Genomic DNA, 22,241 nt, shown 5'->3' with positions numbered 1-22,241 from the left:
CTAGAGAAGCTAATAAATTTGTTTTTTTCTACTAAGCCAGGGAATTTTTAACTTTTTTCATTTTTTTCACTTTTTGCACACTCACTAGTGTCAGGTCCCTACACTTTCACTGATACCCATGCACCTACACATAGCCTCTGTCACATCTTAGTGCTCCCGCGTATTTCGTCTGGTCGTAGCACGCCCCGTCCCGTTATAGGGGCGGGAAGACCCCTATGATGAAGCATGACACTAACGGTTTTTTTAGTGTGTGAGGGGTATTTTAACAAGCACATTGTGCTCCCATCTTTCCATGCATAAGAGAGAGCCTAGCACCCTTTAGAAAACGGTAAAAATTTAAAAAAATCATCACTTTTTTCACTTTTTTGATAGAATCTCTGTGGTTAAAAAAGTCTTACTGTGGAGGGTGATTCTATCAGTACCTCTACGCTTCTCTTTCTTGGTTTGGATGTGATTAAACAACATCTCTCACCTAAATAATATATGATTTGTATATTTATTTATTTATTGTGAATTGACTGTTTTGAATTATCTGTCAATACTGTATGTTTCTGCTGGAACCCTGTAACGCTAACTACCCAGGTTCCAGTACTAATAGGTTAACCCTTCTATGCAACTAAATTGTACTGTATGCAGGGTGTAATGTGAAGGAAAACAATGTATAGTAAGAAGTGATGATAATATCAAAAAAATCAAAAACCAATAAACATATTTAAAAAAAATAAAATAAATGATACATAGTACAGTATAGAGATGAATCAATGACCACTATGCATTTCCCAGAAATGTGCCAGTGTGATAACGGCTCGTCCGTTAAATAAACATCAAGAGCTAGGAGACAGAAGTACACCAAGAGCACGCAAAGCAGGTGGATTCACACAATTGGGTCAGTGACTACAGGGGTCAGGGCGTGGGCTCTGCATCACTCACTGGCTGATCCAGCAATAAGCCTCTTTCATGTTGTAATTCTATGTAAGGGGATACACATATATCACCTCTGTATTTGTTCCATCTTCCCCATTTATGGTCCCACTTCTTGGGGCACCCTCTATGTTTGGACACATTATTCTCTGCAATCATTGCCCTATCCATGTCTTTAGCCCAGTCTCGTAAGCATGGGACCGTCCCCACCCCACATTTCTGCACAATGTTGCATTTTGCGATGGCCCATCCGATTGAGGCCCATGTTTGCTCTGTCTGCGAGAAATCAGTGGCCTCCCACACATTAAGGAGACAAAGCTGGGAGGAGGGCTTCTAGGTCTTGCCACACGCCCTCTCCATTTGTTTCGTGACTTTATCCCAATATTGCCCCATTGTTGGACAGTCCCATAGGATGTGATGCTTTCATAATCTAATGTAGGCCCCTAAAAGTGGAAATCACACTGGCTAACTTCAGATAAAAAAATGCTCAACAATCCCTGCTTGGACATTGTGTTTTCAGTAGTGCTAGTCAGTTCTAAATACAGAACTTGGCCTCTGACCCTTAAACCTGTTGTCCCCTGTCTGAGCAAGGCTATCCCCATGTGGCCATCACAGTTCAAAGTAACTCTCGAGAAGCATGACTGAGGGGCTGACTCTGGTGGTGATATTTTAAAGGTAGGATGTAACTTTGCTGTCTTATTTTTTTTATTCCTTTGCAATGTGTTTTTTAGCAACTAAAGAACTGGCTCAAAATGTTAGTTTTCATAATGCCATAATGCGCCCAGAATTCTTGTGCACAAAGGCTTGCATAAAGGCTTGCAATGTAATTCACATGTTTGTACAGCTACTCTTTGCCTAACTTTTAAAAGCCTTTGTATTTGACACTGCAGCCATTAGGCCTTACTACATTTTACGTTTGTCACTAAGAGACAGTTATATTGGCGTTGTTAGATAAACTATTATTCACTCTTTTTTTTGGTGCAACAACATATTTGACCATTTGGAGATAGAAATCTTAATGCACACTTTCCCCATGGTAATTTTCCACAGTGCTAAATATTATTGAATTTTCACAGCGATGTTATTAGACATTATGAAGATCATGATAATGCAAAAATGATTTTAGTGCAATGACTTAATGATTGTTTTTCATGTAGTCATTTCTTGAATAATGATCACTAACCCTTTTGTTTTTTCTACTTATGAAAAGCAAGCCTCATTCCTTTCCTTTTGTCTTTAAATGCATTTATTTATAACACTTACAACATTTCTTTTGAAACTAAGCACAGAAGCGTTACTGAAACACAGAAAGTTTCTTTCACCTTTTAAAAAGCAGTAATTGTTTACAGATGTGCTTTTTAGGAAAGCTACAAGAAATTAAGTCCTTTCTTTTATCCTTTCTCTTTTATCCACAATAATGAAGCTGTATTTCTAATTTTCAAAATTAGTAGTCTTTAATGCACGTGCTTTTATGCCATTTTATACTAACTTAGTTGCCACAGCCTTTATTTATAGCTTGTGCCTGGGTAAAGCCTGTGTTATTTATTCTGCTTTGTTTTATGACAGGCAGGCATTGGCTTCTACACTTTTTCAGGAGAAAAGGCCTTTTGCCTAGGACTTGTAAATCCTGTCTGAAATTTAATTACACAGGGCCCCTTATAATGCCATCTGTTTCAAATATTACTGCAATGTGCCGTATTCTAATGTCCTCAGAGAAACCCCAAAAAGCTGATAAACCACTCATTACCTCCCTCTGCTCTGACAGACAGCGTCCTTCGGACAGACAACTTGAGCAGCTGTTAAGAGCTCTCTTTCTGGTGCTGGGAATGAGGCTCAGTTAAAAGCCAGGCATTCCAAGCCAGTCAAAATCTATTGTTTGCAGTGTGGTAAAAGAAGGACACTTTTATTTTAGCAGCAACCAATTACTCATATAATGTGAATGCCTTTTAGTATTTAATATAATGTATCTAAGGGTAGTGCCTTAACATTATGCACAACTGATAAGCAATACTAACAAAATGTTGGGCATCTATTTTTAATTTTGTTAAGTCCTAGTTGTATAAAACACACAAATTCATTTTTCTCTGTGCGGCCTACTTTTCCCTATTGAGTGCCATTTTTTTTTCTATGTGAAGTTAGTTTTAACATTTTATAACTCTGGCTATACTCAAAGGTCTCAAAGCACTTTATTTGTTGTGAGATAACATTTTCTCTTTTTATATGGAATGCTAGGCAATTCTGCTTTAATTTTTTATTCTAACTTTTTACCATTGTGGCAATATAATAATTGAATGTACATACATCTATACTGTGTTACAGTTTTTACTTGCCATAGTATCATGCAGTTACTTAACATATTTTATATAATTCATTCTTTGAAATTTGAAGTGTAATTGTTCCAATGGCATCCGCAGAACACAATGACAACAACAAACCAAATTGAACTAATTCCAAACATTTTTAAGAAGGGACCACACACTCATAACACACAACACAGTTTGCAAAGCCAAGCCATCCTTACACAAAGAGTACAGTCGTTACTCACTCAAACAAGTACTTCACAAGTATTACCACCAGTGTCAGTCCACAAACCTCATAGACACTCAAACACAAATCAAGACTAGGACAAAAACAAGCGGCAGCCCACAGACTGTACTCAAACCAAACCAATAGTAAATACACTATCAAACATATCTTGTCAACTCTTTCCCTGAAACATACACTGCTCAACATACTGAATCTTCTTAAAATCAAATGACTAATTTACTGGCCATCATAGATCAGGATCCTTTTTTTGTACATTTGTTCCATATTGTACTATACATGTATGGAAGAAATACCATATGTTATTTACATAAACCTATTAAGTATCCCCTCTAGGGGAGCCGGCTGATTACTTTCTAACTCTATATTGGTACCTCCAAGACGGCAACACATTCTACGAAGTGTGTTAGGAGCAGGCATGCCAAAAGTACTATAATAAAATATAATATTATATCAAATAGTATTTATTTCAAGAGTAAAAAATCGAGACAAAAATCTCCTCATTACCTACCTTTGTTTGTTGCAATAAACAAACCAAAACCAGAATCTTGGCCAAGCAAATCCAAAATCAAGAGTGCCACTTCAGTGACCTCACCTTACCAAAGAAGACAGGCTCTAGCCCCAGACCTTTTCCAAAATTCGCAGAATTACTTGTTGGTATGGCAGAGTGTTCGCAAACACTTTGTGCCTTTACCAAATCATAAGGCATGCCTATTACAGGGGCTGCAGACCGACCCAAAACAAGATAGGGTGAAACCCCCAAGCCTTTACAAGAAGAGACCGAATTACCAAATGGCCTGGCGGAACACTCAAGAGAACTCCGTACCTCTACTTACGAATTTTACTAAATGACAGAAGTCTCCAGCCTCCACCTGCCAAGCTCTGGATTGACCCAATGGTCACTGGAAAAACGTATGCCTAAGGAGATCTCAGTCGGGACCGGCCATCATCTGGAGGGTCAGATTGGGAAAACCGGAAAATACATTGGTCTGCAAAGACAAAGGGTCTCCTCGTGAAGGGTACCTCCTCAGTAGATTCCAGCCCTCCCTCAAGACCGCTCCTTCTGATGGCCGCGTCTCCGATGAGTCCCTGTTCAGGTGCCAATTTGTGGAAAAATTCACCTTTTTAGGGGCTCACTGGTGCAGGGGTTCATCCTTATCTGTCCACTGGTCCTTAAACCAACATATAGAAATTGGCACTGAAGCGGGCATATAAAATAACAAGTTTATTACTCACTCATGAGTGGGACCCTCGGGCACTGTATGAGGTAGTCCATGGAATACAGAAACCAAAGGCCTTTTATACCCTATTTACAGCTGAGTAAGCATGGAGACTCAAAGAGGAGGTACAGGCATATACAGGAATAGTTATTGACTAACATGGGCAGACAGAAATTGCTTGGTAACAACGTGGGAGGGGAAATAGTACTGCTTACTTCAGTTGGAGTAGCCTGACAGTTACATTCTAATACAGGTGCATTCTAGCAGCTACGGCCCTTTCTGAGCATGCGCAATGCTCTGGCTCAGAACTGAAGAAGTTAACTACAGTTGATGACTCAAGCGACATAAAAAGGCAAGCAACAGTGAAGACGGCAGAATCACATGGCTAACACATGGCTAATGCAAATGGATGCCACAAACAAAATGGCTTCAGCTTATGCTAATAGTAATTCCTGTGATTTCCACAGATGGACATATGACTTAAAAAGTTGTTCTGGGAAACAACTCAGAATTAGTTTTTCTGAGGTGACTTTCACTTTAAAAAAAAAGTTCTCATATGGATCATATGTTGAGAGACTGACTCCCTGCTGGAATGATAACCAGTTTGCCCTGAAATTGTAGACTTAAAGTTAGCAAATCCATGTCTAATCCATGTCCTTGCTCGTGGAAAACTGCCACAGCAAAGTCTGGGTTAATATTTCATGGAAAGAAAGAAGAAGATGGTTCTAGAATAGAAATATTTGGGATATTTCTCTGTTCTCAGATCATCGATCACAGAGCAGGTAAACACAGAGTTCATCCTTGCTTTGTGGATGTGATGTGGTGTTGTGATCTGAGTAGGAACGGAGACAAAGATTGCCACGCTGTGAAAATTGGGGTTTAGTTATTGGAAAATAAACACCTATTCTTGCACCAGTGTGGCATGGCCATGGATGTCTTGAATTTCTGAATCATTTACCACCAAAAATTCTAAACCTATGGAGCAGTGACTAGGATACTGAAATGTTCCTCTTCTGCCATAAATGCCCCAGTGCATAGATTTCCAAAGACAAAATGTGAAGGCACTGCATAGCAACAAAAGCCTGTTACTTATATAACAAACCTTGAAAATGATTTGTGTCTGGTTTGATTTTATCATTTTCAAAATTAGTAAATGTGTTCATAGCATGTGTGATTGTGGATAAACTTGCTCTGCATACTCCTGCTATCTTGTGTTGTGCTCAGACATTGGCAACATATTTTTTTCCAAGAAGTCTTTCGAGTCATAAGGTATAGTGACTCTTTCCTTAGTTGGTAATGTGCATGCACACTGGCTCCATTGCTAGGTTTCTTTTTCCATGAACTGGTTCGGTCGTGTACCAATTGGACTCCATGATAGTACCTAACACTGCCAACTGCTAGGCTCTCTGTCGCTTGACTCCTGTTCTTATGGAAGAAATCACTGTGACGAATCTCCGATCCCGTTTCTTTTTATGTCTCTACTCTATGAACACCAAAACCAGGCTCTCATGGTGCCTCACAATGGGGTCCCGGTACCCTCTGCCCATCGTCTCCAGAACCACATTGATGAGAATGCTAGGTCAGTGATGGAGATGACGCTCTTCCAATACTGCCCCCAGTGCCGTTCAAAGATCCCCTGAACTGACCATTATCAAGTCTGCAATCTCTGCCCCTTCCCCTGAGCATGATGACACCACGTGCCATTCATGCCTCACCTTCCGATCAAAGAAGACTCTTCAGTACCGATGCAACTGGAGTTAGGCCCTTCAGAGAATGCAGAGACAGGAGTGCGACAACACCCTCAGCATCTTTGGAAAATGCGACATCAAGACAGTAGAAGAACCTGATGCCTCCGTGGCCCAGCTGTCCCAGTCCAGTGGCAAGCTCACACTCCAAGTCCATGGGAGAACAACTGCAAGACCCTGAGGCTTAAAAATCTTGATAGACTTCTTGTCACCCACACGCAACCCACGGCTGCACATTGACTATCTGTACAGGGTTGGGCGTCGACCCTAGACTCTTAACAACAACCTGTCAGGTCACCGCTTCCTTAAGGCCATGGTTGGCACTGAGAAATGTCTTTTGAGCCAACAATGCTTCCTTCTCTGGCCACAAAGATCCTACAGAAGCCTCAGGTTCCTTTGGAGCTGCCAGGCACCACAACTCCAGCACTGCAGTCAACACCGGTACCACAGTCCACACTGACACTGAAGCCAACACCTAAGACATCATCAGCAACAAACCTCACAATGGTGCCGAAATCAACCTCCTTGTCGAAGAGAGCCTTGACACCCAAGACACATTCAGCGCTGAAAACACTCTCAAATGCCACCTCCAAAGATTTAGAGCAGCGTATTCTCCCACAGGGGAAGTGAGATGCTCACCAGAAGCATCTGTTTATTTGCTTGCAGACGGGCAAAAGCCGCTGCCGAAGTAACAGGAAGCTCTTCCAAGGAAAAGTAAATTCACCTTTGAGGAGCAGCTAAGACCACCAATGGTAAGTAATGGGCATGCTAAAAACCCCTTTTAGAGTTTTTTAAAGAAATAATAGTGTTGCAAGACACAGTACCATCGTTCAGGGGACTGCTGCTTTACAGTTTAAGTAGAGCAGCATATTCTGCAAACAGAATCTGATTTTTACAGTGTAAAAGCATCTTTTCGTATCGTGTATTGCTGTCGATTCACATTCGCCCACCTGCCTCGCTTTAAGCCACTGGTTGTTGCAGGTGTACACTTCTTTACTTACATACTTAGATTCTTTGTATATAGCTTCTTGCATGGCCTCCCAACTTTCCTATCCACTGCTATATCTCTACGCTCACCCGCTGTGAGTAGAACAACCTAACAAAGGAGAAGGTGCCCATGTGCATTGCCAACTAAGGGAGGAATCACTATACCTTGTATCTCTACAGGCTACTAAGAAGAAAAATACATTGCAGCTGTCTGAGCCCAACACTAGATGGCAAGATTACGCAGAGCATATGAATCTACAGCACTATGCACCAGAAACAGATGCTTACAGAGTAACATATTCCTTATGTGGATTAGCAATGATTACTGTTGGAGTTGAAGACTGGCTGGGATGCTGGCTTCTTACTAAGCCATGGCTTTCATGACCATACACAGCTCATTATCTGCAAGCATATGGAATTTTCATGAGAACTGAATGCTGAAACAATCAATGACATTAGACTTCCATTGGGTTTAAATGTTGAAATTTCAGTAGCCACTTAAGAGCTCTAGAAATCCAGTAATGTTTATTAAGTATGACTTTCATATTGGCACAATTGGGCTGAAAGCAGAATTCTAATTGTGATATAAGGACAACATATATGCCCCAGTATATTTTCAAGTAATAACATAAAATATTTGGGACAAATGCTGTACTATGAAGGATCAAAATCTGTTCAAATATTTTCAAGTGCGCCTTGGGTTTTTCTATGTTTTGCAGAAAGCTGTCGAGGTTATGTGCTTCGTACCAAAGCGCTGCAATGATATGATGAATCTTGGGCGGCTGCAAGGATTTGAGGTAGGCAATGGTACTGAAAATTATGGCGAACACCAAATATCCAAATCCTGGAGATAAGTATCTTTATAAATGTTCTCTTAAAACAAATGCAATTCCCCAAGTTTAAAAGCTTCAGATACACCTTCTTGTTATCAGTGTTTCCCTGAAATTTCAACTGCTTTTTGGTAAGGGATGTTTGTAAAATATAAAGCTTATAAAATTGTTCAGAGGGTCAGAAGCCAGAACGATATTGGTGCTGCTCAGATCCCATGGCGAGATGATGAACCCACTAACTACATGTTTATTGAACTATTACACAATTTTCTTCTGCATGATCTTTCAGGGTAAAATCACAGCTCAGGGAAAGCTTCTCCAGCAGGATACATTCAGTGTCGGAGAGCAGGATGGCAGCTTCTTGACCCGGCCAAAGGAGCGACGTGTCTTCCTTTTTGAGCAGATCATCATCTTCAGTGAACCAATTGATAAGAAGAAAGGCTTTTCCTTGCCTGGGTACATCTTCAAGAATAGCATCAAGGTAACATGATGGCCTCGTAATGCCTCTGCCATGTAATGTCTGTAAAATAACATGAAAACATGCAGATATCAGGAACTCTGCATGTTGGAAATTATCTAGAATGGTTCTCAGATAACTTGCGATGTGTGCAAAGAATTTCTTATTTCTTTTTGGTATGCCCTTCGTAGTGCTTCTTTGGCAGTGCAAATATAGAAAATAAATATCCTTTGTATTCTAAGGTTTGCCTAGTTCTGAGCTGCATTTGGCATGTGTTATCAATGCGTGGCTATCTTATGCATATTTGCTCTATGGTAAGCTAGTTGGAGAGAAGACTTTCCTTTCAACTTCCAGTTTGTTAAAGACCATTGATTGTTTGTTAAGCATATTGAAGATCATTGATTGATTACCTGTTGAACATGACAACATTTGATGGTTGAAGGAAATGTTTTCTGTCCCAGATTCTACTTCCAGGGCCAGTCTTTTGACAATAACCAAATAATGCAGTTGTAAATGCCAGGCCGCCTAACAAAGAGTAATTGTTGACTGTTTACCCAGACATTAAAAATTGCTTCATGCTTTCATTTCAGCGCCTCTTTTCTTAGGCTAGATCCTATTTTTTAAAGCTTTTCCTTTTATTTGACATAGACACAACAGATATACAGGTCATGGCCAGTGATGAGGTGCTGCATTCTATAAGCCCTCCTCCTCAGTTGTACCTGACTTCTCTCCACTTCATGGGCCACATCTCAGTTAGTCTTTCCCCTAGATCCTATAAATCAGTTTAGGCCATACATACATATCTGTAGACTGGAAAGTTCCTCTCACTGCTAGCAAATACTCAAGGATGAATCACCATTCATTCCTGCTGGACTACCATTCTCTGTGGCTATGCTGCGGTTTTTAAAGCATGCTGCTAAAAATCTGGAATTTATATTTCCTAGACCTTAATTTTTTCCCTGGTAACCAGTTTGCCAAGGGGTCTTGTATGTGAATGTAGAGTAGAACACATGTACAAAAACAAAACAATCTTACAAGCAACTATATATTTGGCGACTTTTATAGTCTTTTAAATGTTTTCTTCATTTGTGAATTCTCATACATTTTTCTGTGACTCGGTAATGGGGCAAGCTTTCCTTTTAAAAGCGTATGTGAGTGTCTGACTGTCTGAAGCAATTTTGTTAAATCTTATTATTAACATACAATTCATATCGTTTTAATAAGGAAAAAATGTAGGTTTGTGAACAATGTCCCATATAGATCTATATGCAATCACAAGTAGGAGGTCAAGAACTGCAATACAAAACCTTCTGTGAAGTACCTTTGATGGTGTTAGTCCAGTGTAATGAAACCATGGTGACTGTTCTACTGTGGCAAAAATGTAAACAACTCGAAAATCCCAGGGCTAAAAAATGTGCAGTGCACCATAATGGGTGATAAAAAACATTGTTGTACAGTGCTGAGGTAAACCACAGATGACCATGTTTGGCTGAGTGGCATTATATAAAATAATCTTACTACCCAAAATATTGTGCATTCTTCACCTTTCCCCATATGAAATCCCTCAGCGGTTCTTTAATCGAATGTCAGCATTCATGCACAGCTTCATATGGGCAGGTAAATAACCTTGAATCATCTTCAAAAATGCACCCAATAAGTGTATGAGAGAGGGTTGCAAATGGTGGCTGTACGCCTTTACTACTGGGTCATTGCGAATGACTGGCTCGTTGAGCATAGAGGTAGGCCTGTGCGGAGTACGCTGAGTTTTACTCCCGTGAGAATGCCGCTACATGACTAAAAAACTCTGCTGTGCTCCATGGAGATCGGCCAGTGGCGGAGTATGTTAAGTCACGCTGCTTGCATTGATTTTAAGTGCTAGGAGTTTGTCCCGTATTGCTAAATCAGCACGAATGGCACTCCGCATCACTCCAGAGGGTGCTGCTGCTTTCTGCTTCCCGAGTGGACATTCTACTCGAGCCGCAGCTTCCTCAACGTGAGCGGCAGATTTCTCAATGCAAGCGGTCGCAGCCTGACTCCACCACCCACATTGAGAAATCTCACAGAAATGAGGTCTAGTGCGTGATTTTTCTCTCGCGAGTGCTTGCCAACTTACAGTTGGCATGCCGAGCAAGAGAAAAAACTCTGTGTCGCTTCATTCAGGTTTGCTGAACCCCGTGCTGCGCACGGAACGCAAAGTGGACAAAACTCTGAGAACTCTGCCGCCTGAGCGGAATTCTTCAGCCACCCCTAGATAGGGGCAATCCTGATTTTCCAAAATCTTTCCCCCTTGTGACCACGGTGGTGTAGACTTGCTGCCACAAGGACATCCACTGGTTTGGGTGGGAAGGCAAACTCACACAAGAGATACCATTATGGCTAGGGTATTGGTTACTACAATTCTCAATGCTATTAGGTTTTAAGGCATGAAGCTTTATAGGAATCTCAACATTAGAAGATGTGTGGTCACTTGAAATAATTTCCTGCCCTACAGGAAGAAATAGAGCTTGATACTTCCTCTTTAGATGCCTTGAGCTAAGAAATGGCCTGGAAGTTTGCTGACTGGATGCAATATCCCTTCCTGAATTCAACCCGTTAGAAGCCAAAATATCGACTGAGTGACTTGGTAGGTGGGAGATTCTCCTGTCTATATCAAAGTTTAATATCCAATGCCATGGATCTTGGTGTGAAACTTCAATCAAAGTGAGAGGAGGATGTTGGTTCAATGGAGGAGGAACAGTGGAGGGAGTGAGCTTAAAATGAAATTGAAATGCATTCCTCATACCCCCTATGATGCTATTGACATTTTCCATGAAGGTATTATACAAGATCTAAAGGCATTGAATAGTCGACAAAAACAGCAAAGGGATTATAATATTCCAGCCAAGCATTGGAAGGCGTTCCAAGATCTTAAAGGAGACGATTCCCTTGTCATTAAGCCTTCAGACAAAGGGGTAATATTTTTCTATTACTATTGTTCAAATTTGCCCCAAGAGCATCCTCAAAGTGCATGGCCATGGTTGCAGCATTCTTAAGGAGACAGAAGATATTTCTGTATCCTTACCTTGAGGACTGACTGATAAAAAGCTCCTATTGATTTCAAACATTTTCGCATGTGTGTACAGACTCTCTCACGCCTGGATCTTCAAATCAGCCTTCACAAATCAACAGTTGATCCAGTCCAAAAACTACAATACTTAGGGTCCACGCACGAGACACAGTCTGCAAGAGTGTATCCTTCAAAGGAGAGACTTTCATCCTTGACTCTGAATTGTCACATTCTTCTGCAGGCTCATCATTCTTCTGCAAGACAGATAGCTTCTCTTCTGGGGTCCATGGCTTCTTGCATCTTCATTGTACCAAACGTGAGTTTGTACAGGAGGCCTCTACAGCAGTGTCTGGAGAATCAGTGGTACCAGCTTTCCGACCACTGGGAGGACAAACTCAGATTTCACAAGCTGCATGACACTCTCTCCCATTGTGGCCTCAGCAGAACAATCTCATGGTGGGAGTTCCATTTCACCAGGAACCACCCACTCAAACACTGATTACAGATGCCACACTCCAGTGATGAGGAGCTCACTTGGGTTCCCTTCAGAATCAGGGTGTGTGATCAGACAGAGGTCAACATGCTGGAACTGAGAGCAGTCCGCCTGACTCTCAAATTCTTCCTTCCAGCTCTCAGATGAACTACATCCTTGTCCAAACCGACAACACGACAACCATGTATTACTTCAACAAGCAGGGAGAAACTCACTTTTGTCCTCTCTCTCAAGAGACCCAGATCATCTAGAAATGACTACTAGCCCGGAAGCTCATGATAACAGCCATCCATCTGCCAGGAATTCAAACCAGGCAGGGAGATGATCTCAGTCGCAATTTCGCGGACAATCACAACAGAGTTCTCAAGGACAATGTCTTGCAAGAAATCTTTCAGGAGTGGGGATTTCCTCACATAGATCTGTTCGCAGATGTGAGCAACAGAAAATGCCATGCCTACACTCCCAACCAGGCTCGCAAGGTAATGCCCTTTTGATAAATTGTTTAGAGAAATTTCTGTACGCATTTACACTAATTCCTCTCATTCCAACAGTGGTTCTCAAGCTATACCGGTTTCACACCACAATGATTTTCATAGTACCAGAGTGGCCTTGCCAATGGTGGTTCATAGACCTTCTACATCTTTCGAAGATACCCCACAAAAGGCTTCCATGTTGATAGGATCTCCTGTTCAAATTCGGAGGACGAATACTCCATCCCAACCTCTCATCCCTGAACTTGGCAGCATGGTCACAACCCAATTTCATTTCAAGATGTACTCATCTCATATCTCCTTCACTTGGGTAAATCAGGGCTACAATTCTCATCCTTTAGAGTACACCTGGCAGCTATTACAGCTTACAGGACATCTCCCTCCCAAGCATCTTGTTTCAGACTCTCAATTGTAAAAGACTTTCTTGAAGGGCATAAAAGGTGTTTTCCCCCAGTCAGGAATCCCTTTCCTCCATGGGAACTCAATATTGTCTTTTCTAAATTGATGGGCCCTCCATTTCACGTAATACATAAAGCCTTTTTGCAACATCTCACCTGGAAAGTGGCTTTTTTAATAGCCATCCCTTCTGCCTGTAGGTTAAGTGAAATTCGAGCTCTGTGTTCAGAGCTAACATGTAGTTTTGAGGACTGAGCCCAGTTTTCTTCCAAAGGTAGTCTCAGAGTTTCATACCACTCCAACTATCTCTCCACTTACTTTCTTTCCTAACACCTCGAATCCTGCTGAAGGGCGCACCATTCACTCAATGTTAGGAGAGTGCGGAAATTCTTCTTAGACGAAGCCAAGAGTATTAGGAAATCAGATCATCAGCTACAAGGCCATTACAACAATCACCTTCAAGATCTAGATCTGCCAAGGCAACGTCTAAGATCTCTGCGAAGGCTCATGCCGACGTTGAGGTGCCGTTGATGATCACTGTCACAGGCTAATTTTGAAGTGTCTAGACCGGTCAACGTCAATAACTCTTTCAATGTCTTCAAGGCTACAGAAGGCAAGGAAACAGAGGAGATGTATTTATTAATCTCCAGATTTAGAGTATTCCAGAACATACTCCCCTTCAAGGGCCAAACCATGTTCTCCTCCACCAGCGCCATCTCCTCCTCCTCCACCTCCTCCTCTGCTACCACCTCTACTAGCATCTCCTCTTCCTCCACCTCCTCCTCTGCTACCACCTCCTCCAACATCTCCGGTGCCTCCTACAACGGCACTAGTCACTCCCGCAACGAAGCTCAGATTTCGATCCAGATCACGCCATCATTCAAGCCGACACTGTCATAGCCCAAGGCACTAATCCCTATCTTCCAGTCGCTCCCATCTTCATCACTATTCATAACGGTTATGGTCTGGACATCATACTACGGATACATTTTCCACTTCTACTGGACAATACTCTCCAACACTTTCAGACTCCCCACCTCAACACATATCACCAGTGGATGATATCTCCACATTCCAAGAGGTCTTGGTGGGTGCAGCTGCAAAACTCAATATTGCTATTTCGACTTGAACTCTTACAACATCAGTAATGTTTGAGAGACTTCAACACAGGTCAGCATCTAGACAATTACTGCGACTAGTGTCAGGTCTCCTAGAACCGGCTATGGAACGTTTCCTAACTCTAGCCTTGGTTAATCCAGCACCACTGAGGCTTCAAAAGATGTCACTTCCCAGAGTAGAAGGATGCAAACCAGGGAAGTCAATGAGGCAGTGCCTAAGTTGTAAAGTAATACGTCCCTGTTCCCAAAGTTCTTCTTAACAATCCGCTGGCGCCACTGCCAAACATTGGTGTTGCTGAATACCAAGTCTGTCTGTTCTTGATTCCACTTCATGCCTCATTTATCCACCGCCATACATTCCGCGCCCATTTATCTTACTCTTCTCTCGTTGGGATTTCCATTGATAGTCAGAAGCACTGAATAGTCCCCTCCTCCGATGGTTCACGTGCGGGGACCCCAGAGCACTTTTTCACAATATATCTTCGTAAGTGTAGGTGTTCATCTTTCTGCAGAGTCACTTAAGAAAGAAAAATAGTATGCAGCCTAATGGAATAGGCTACTATGGCTCAATTCTTCATCTTGTACTTACAAAAGGGGCCTGAAGAAATGTATATGTGTATACATTCATGGTTTTTTATTTATATAAGAGCATAAATCGTTTTTCCCAAACCCTTTTTTGATAGTATAGAGATGAAGGAGAGCAGGAGAGTGTAGCTGCATAGGCTGTCAATAAATGAGTTAAAAATATAGGCTGTGCCTTTTAGAACCCAGGGACCACCAGTATCCCATCATGCTCAGCAGGTGGAAGTCGCTTCAGAACTTTTTTCAAGCTCCTGCTGACAGGACCTCGGAGCATTGAGCTTGGCCAATTTTGGCTTTTATTTTTCAACACATTTTCATCTGAATCCTGTTGACAACTATTTTACTCTATGTTTTTGATCTCACCCTGGCTTTTTCAGTTTTTTTCCTGACAGAAATGTGAGTTATCTTGACTGAAAAAAATGCCTTCTCTATTTTACAAATGACCAGCCTATGGGAGAAAGAAGGCTAAAACAGACCCTCTCTGATCCATACCTCCCAAGCCATCAAATGTCCAACTCCATTTGATGCGGAAGACATTTCACCCATCGTTCAGATTCCACTCCCTGCTTCTTCAGATGAAGAAAACAACCATGTACTACATCAACAAACAGGGAGGAACGAGGTCCAGACCCTTGTCGCACAAGTCCCAAACAATCTTGAAATGGCCATAGCCAGAGACGTGACGATCACAGCAATGTACCTTCCAGGTGCCCAAAATGCTCAGGCAGAATCTCTCAGCATAGTTTTGCAAGAAAACCACGAATGCATTTTACACGACAATATCGTACAAAGCATCTTCCAACTGTGGGGCACTCCAGCCATCGATTTGTTTGACACTGCAGAAAACAAAAATGCAGAAGCTTCACTTCCAGCCAGGGACACTGGGGAATGCCCTATGAATCGACTAGTCCGACAAATTTCTGTATGCATTTTCCGCTGATTCTCCTGATCCCATTGGTCCTCATCAAGCTGTTCCACTCAAGAGCCAAGATTATCCTAATAGCTATTAGGATCATCTTGGCTCTTGACGAGGCCACAGTGGTGGTTGATGGACATTCTTCATCGGTTAGGGAGTTCACATCTCAAGCTGCCATGCAGATCAGACCTCCTATCAAAGTTCAGAGGCCAGATGTTCCACTCCAATCTCTCCTCCTTGAATTTGGCTCCTGAGCTAGTGCAGTATGGACACTTGAATTTGCCACAAGACTGCATGGACATCCTCTAAGCGGCTAAGCAGCTTTCCACACGTTCTTCATTTGTCTTCCAATGGAAGCGATTTTGCATTTTGGGGTTCCTCTGCGAACGTGGACTCTACAACTTTCCAGGAAGATGTAATTCTGCCGTACTTACTACATTTGGCATATTCAGGCTTGCAATTCTCTTCTATAAAGTTTAAATTGGCCACACTTACTGCTGACAGAAAATGTCCTTCACAACCTCTTTTTTCAGGAAGGGTTGAAAAAGGCTTCCCCTACCATTAGGCATCCTTCGCCATTCTAGGAACTCAAGTAGTCCTTTTACGGCTTATGCAGGACTCCTTCTGTCATGGAAAACTCTTTCCTTGTGCTGATTATATCAGCCCGCAGGGTTAGCGAGATCCAAGCATTATGCTCTCTGGAACCATAAACAGTTTTTCACTCTTGGAAAGAGGTTATGAGAACTTTCTTCCTAACAGTTATTTCTAATTTCCATGTTAATCAAGCCATATCATTGCCATCATTCTTTCAGTATCTCTCCTCTCCAGGTTAAATATCTCTTCTGTCTCTAGATATGAGAAGAGTCTTGAAGTTTTATCTTGATAAGACACATTACATCCGCAGATCGAACCAATTGTTTATCAACTGTGGTCAGGTCAGTACGGGATTAGCCACTTCCAAGCAATCCATTTCCCAATGGATTGTTTCCTGTACCTATTGTGCTGGTATCAGCTCAACCAAAAGCACATTCCACTAGTGGTAAAGCATCTACTGCTGCTTTATTGAAGAATATCTCCATATCAGATATTAGCAAAGCAGCCATGTGGAGATGTCTTCTTATAATTACAGAGCATTACTGCCTAGACTCTGATCTTAGAGCAGGCACTCTAGTAGAACAGGCCTCCCTCAGAACTCTATTTCCTTAAATGGCTACCTTGGTTCTCCCTCTGTCTTCTCCACCGCTCTTAGTCAGGATAGGGTTTCTACTCTATTCAGTGCTATTGACTTTTAATGGAAATCCCCTACAAGTGAAGGAATAGTTTCTTACCTGCAACTCCAGTTCTCATGTAGGGAAATTTCCATTATAGTCATAAGCAACCCTCCCTCCACTCTGATGGAGTGGACAAAGTTAACCATGGGACCTAAATATTATCATACATCGCGTAAAAATTAACTGAAGAAACTGTCACCTGCTGTGCATGATGGGATACTGGTCGTCCCTGGGTTCTTCAAGGCACAGCCTCTATTTTTAACTAATATAATGACAGCCTATGGGCACCACTGACCAGCTCTCCTTCATCTCTATACTGTATCAAAAAAGGTTTTGTGAAAGTGATTTATGCTGTTATTTAAAACATCATCAACTTATACACATATACATTTCTCCTGGCCACTTTTTTAAAGAACAAGATGAAGAATTGGGCCATTGTAGCCTATTCCTATAGACTGCACAATCTTTTTCTTTCTCAATTGACTTGGCAGGCCTTCCTGAAGAAAGGTGAACATCTACACTTAAGAAGATTTATTGTGAAAAAGTTCTCCATGGTCCCTACACGTGGGCAGTACTATTCAGTGCTTATGATTGTAATGGAAATTCTCCTACAAGAGAACTGGAGTTACAGGTAAGAAACAATTCCTTCTTTATTAATGCCTGCTTTCTTTCTTTGTCACTATTTTTCCATCTTTCTCTTCCTCTCCCTTTCTCTCTTTTCTACCTTTCTCTCTCTTATTCTGGGACATAGTCTGAGGATGAAAAATAAGTTCTGGTCCCCAAATACGAGTGCCAGTGAGCCCCACCTGCACCCACAAGCTCAAATTAGGCACTGTAAGTGAGCCCAGGATTCTTGAGGAGAGCCTGGAGTTGGGCCACAATGTTTTTTCCAAGAAGTTGAAGACTAATGAATGAAGTTAATTCCTTTCAGTACAAGTGCATAAACGATTTCCCCCAAGTTTGAGGTGCTAATATTATACATATGTGACTTATCTCTCTTTTTTATACGGTAGGTGAGCAGCTTGGGGTTGGAAGAGTGTGTCGACAGTGACCCCTCTAAATTTGCACTGACGTCACGGGGCTCAGACCGTAACATTGTCCGCTACGTGCTGCAAGCAAGCTCCCCTGAGATCCGGCAGGCCTGGATTTCTGACATAAACCAGATCCTGGATGCACAGCGGAACTTTCTCAATGGTAAGTGTTTGAAGAAGATGGCTGTGTGAACTGAAGGACGTGTGGGGAATATGTATGCAATATTTATCTCTGTGACTTTAGAGGTAGACTGTGGACCAATTCCCATAAAAATCAACTTCCAGAGGCAACCTTGATGGGTTTGCAATGGAGTTGTGGTGGATGGAACTTTCTAGACTAGAAATAAATGGCAAGTTATTGTGTTATCTAAATGCTGATGTATTTCAACATAATTCTCTTTAAGAATTTGTTCGGTCTAGTAAGAGGGCTGATATTCTCGGGACATTAGAAGTAATGAGTGATGAGAATTTACGAGCAAAAATGGTGTCCATGTTCTGTTTATTAAGTGAAGTAATTGGCATATTTCCCTTGCAAGCACTGCAGTCTCCAATTGAGTATCAGCGCCGGGAGAGCAAATCAAACAGCCTAGGACGGGCCACTGACAGCCGTGCTGTAGTGTCCATTGGCTCTGGTATGAGACCCCACTCTTCCGCATCCATGGACCGCAACAAGGTGCCTAACTTAAAATCGTACAACTCTTCACTCCCTTCTTTGTACCTGCCCAATCACCAAAGGCAAGATAGCCGCCATCTCGGGAATGAGGTAACACACTTTCCTTCAAATCCATGCATGTTCTTTCAGGAGCTTTATAGGAAAGTGGTGTAATTTATGTTATCATAAGTTATGTTATCAGTGTTTTTATAGCATGCTAATCGCCCGTGAGTGTACCCTTGTGCTTTGTAGCATGTGTGTGAGGTCATCTCTGGAGAGCTTACTCAAAAACCAGGTCTTCAGCTTTATGTACATTATTTTTAACTTCACTATTACCTCTTATACATATGAAAAAAGCAAAGATCACAACTCGCGAATAATTTTAAAAAAGTACAATTAATTGAATATCAAAAAAATAGACTTAAAGCACAGTACTGATACAAATGTAAACATGGGTATGGCTGAGCATCACAATGTTCTCTCTAACAGTTCTCAGAGAATTGAGCATTCATATATAGTGCCAAAACACAAAATATTAAAGTGCACTGACTATCAACTTGCCCCGAGACACCAAAGACAAACTAATCTCAATATTATACATAGAGAAACGTATTAAATGAATCCTGATTGTACACTGCCAACATTTCCCAGAATGCAAAACAATCATGAAAGTGCAGCCATGTAAAACATAAAGTACAATAACCATCACCTTTCTCCTAGAGAGCCTTAGTAGTAGCAAGTATTTTTTTTTTGTCTTTTGTCCTCATTTGCCTTACCCCTCAAATGTGGAAAAAAACTCTGACCACCTTTACTTGTCTGCATGAGCATAAACTCCTGAACCCTAGGATCATGTCTCTCGCTACAAGGCATCGGTATCTTAATGGCGGAAGAAGTTACCAACAGTTTTTGGACTAGCTAGGTGACTTCATACCGGTGTTTTACCACCTATTGGATTACTGAGAAGAACCAAACCCAAAGGTCCGTGGAGCAGTACAGGCATAATCATCAGACCCGGGGAAAAAAAAAAAGTAGTCTCAAGTATTGCTTCATAATAACAAAATGTGTAAAGTTACAAACTAAAGCTAGTGCTTGTGCAGCTGCATAAATACAGATTAAGAGCTGATGACTGGTGCCACAGGTGTAGCGCCCCAATGCAGACTTTTTACACATGGCCTGGTTGTGCCCAAAACTCCATGCTTACTGTCTGGAAGTAACAAACACACTCACTCATATACTGTCTGAGCCTATCCCCAATGCACCCTTGCTATGCCTTTTGGTTATTTATAAGATCAAACTGTTACGCAGATGTAAATTCCTGACGGTGGCGCTGCTGCTGGCTAAGAGACGAATAGCAATGAGATAGGGCAGCAAGCATCTACCGAAATATAAAGATTGGATTATAGATATGACGTATTGTAAAGCACAGTTGGAAACATATAGGCAGGAACTACCACAGGCCTCTCGCCCACAAGATTTTTGGTATCTGCTGATGCAATACCTCAGTTCCACGCAAGCAGAGGACTGATTGTGTACATTAGTGAGTGCATATTTATCGTACAATACAGGCTGTTGCACCCGATTATTTTCCGATGACTGAAGACTATGTAGATTCTGTGTATTGAATGTCAAAATCTGTTTCTACCTTTTACCTATTTCATGATGCATTAAGTCAATCTTCTCTTTTTGTTTTATGATGTGGCTATGTGGAGAAGTGTGGCTCACTGGTTAGAGCAGGCAGACCCTGAAGCAGAGGTCAGACCCGGGACCAGGGTTCAATTCCCGACGCGGCAGGGTCTTGAGCTCAAATGTCCATGGACTCGATAATTCTCACTTCGGTGCCTGACCTAATCATGGGTTCACACTCTGCAACTCTGGGCATTAAGCTTGCTTAATCTCCACAATGCCCCCCCGCGGCGGGATGCCTGGCTTTCACCTTGGGGATGCCCTGTTGGGGCTATCTCACAGGGAAAAGCCAGGACGGGTTCCCAAGGCAAGCGCGGAGATACCCCTTCGGGGGTCGATTCAGGCGCTATATAAGAAACATAATAATAATAATGTAAACTGACGGACAATGAAGGTAACCAAACATGCACATGTTAACATGGTGACCGTGTCATGTACAGAAATTTAGAATTATGTATATCTATAAAGTGAACACTGTACTCTTTGACTGACCGAGAAAATAAAATATTTTAAAAAAATGTAAAAAGCTAGTGCTTGTATAAACTACTTATATAAACTACTTATATACAGCAATCGTTCAACCTCTCATTCTTCAGGAAAAAGATGCCATTGCTGTTCGAATCTTCTCAATTGATTATTCCTTTTATATACATTCAAATTGCCACACCCTAGCCATTGCTTAAACAAAGGGCACCTTGCCAATTTCAAAAGTTGTAAAATGAACGATCATGCAATTGAGACAAGGTAAACTATAAGTTTTGTATTCACACTTCATTGGTGACCCATTATTGCCTGAAAGACCAAATAAAACGGTTAATGGGTCTAGTGCAACTCTTGTCCAACTCTGCTGGCTCATAAAACCAGTTATTTGGCCCCCAAATATTTCTAGAACAGTCCAAGCATAAAAATATGCATACAATCTCCTTGTGCCAATGAATTACATCTAAAATATTGATTAGGGACCTTATGAAAGCATTTATGTAAAAATTGAGGTGTGTAATACTAAATACATCTAGCAAAAAGCTCCATTCTTTTAAAATGTTCTGCTCTAAACTTCATGGCCAAAAGAGGAGATATTTGCTCATTGTTTAGAGGAAACAACACACCCAGCTGCAGAAAATATTTTACAGAGGATCTCTGGAATTATTTGCTCCTGTAGACTCGGATGCAGCACCCTATACTAATTACATAATTCTGCCAATTGATTTTTTAAAGTAATTTCAATAATTGGAAAGGGAAATACCCTTGGGTTGTTAACATAATGCCTCAAAAAACTTGAAGTTTGTGCATTACTAACCCACAATATGGGCCTGCTCTCATTCTCTTGCAGGGCTAACTACTTCCAAGTCTTCCAGCTATTATTTGTTCTAAAATCCGCTAATGTATTAAATCCCTGCCCTTTCCATAACTCCATTAAATGGCCCGACATATGGAACCCTAAACCTTTACAATCCTGCAATGTGAAGAAAGGGTGATGATCCAAAATTTTATACTTTAAACCAATTTAATTATTTCTCAATATAATTTCTTTTAATGTTTAGTATTATTTGTTTTTTTGGCATTTCCATGTTTTATAAAAAATAAATGTTGAAGCTCTGACCCTTTTAACATTACTCTTAAATAAAATCATTGGAAGACAGTGGGTTATTCCAGTGATGAGAAACAAAATCTTGAGGACAGCTCGATAATATAAATGGAAGTCCGGGAATGCCAATGCACCCTAATCTTCACGTAAGCTGATTTCGAGGACGGTGATTCTTCCATTAAAAACTTCCTGATTAAACAATCACTCTCATTAAAGTAACTTGTTTAACTTAATCAAAACATTACTGAATAAAAATAAAAATAAGGGTTGGGT

General features: G+C 41.3%; 1 protein-coding gene across 2 annotated transcripts in view; it reads left to right on the top strand.

The window, feature by feature from the left end:
- Positions 1-22,241, top strand: part of ARHGEF25 (Rho guanine nucleotide exchange factor 25) — a 922,723-nt gene that overhangs the window by 805,936 nt on the left and 94,546 nt on the right. For both annotated transcript variants that reach the window (XM_086966568.1, XM_086966567.1), the window contains 4 exons: positions 8,137-8,214; positions 8,537-8,728; positions 18,031-18,211; positions 18,585-18,811. In XM_086966568.1, coding sequence (XP_086822694.1) covers positions 8,137-8,214; positions 8,537-8,728; positions 18,031-18,211; positions 18,585-18,811 — 678 coding nt within the window. The remainder of the gene's footprint in view (positions 1-8,136; positions 8,215-8,536; positions 8,729-18,030; positions 18,212-18,584; positions 18,812-22,241) is intronic.

Source organism: Lissotriton vulgaris, chromosome 1_1, assembly GCF_964263255.1.
Source record: "Lissotriton vulgaris chromosome 1_1, aLisVul1.2, whole genome shotgun sequence".
NCBI lineage: Eukaryota > Metazoa > Chordata > Amphibia > Caudata > Salamandridae > Lissotriton > Lissotriton vulgaris.
The sequence above is the reverse complement of the archived record's forward strand: the minus strand, read 5'-3'. Positions and strand labels throughout refer to the sequence as shown.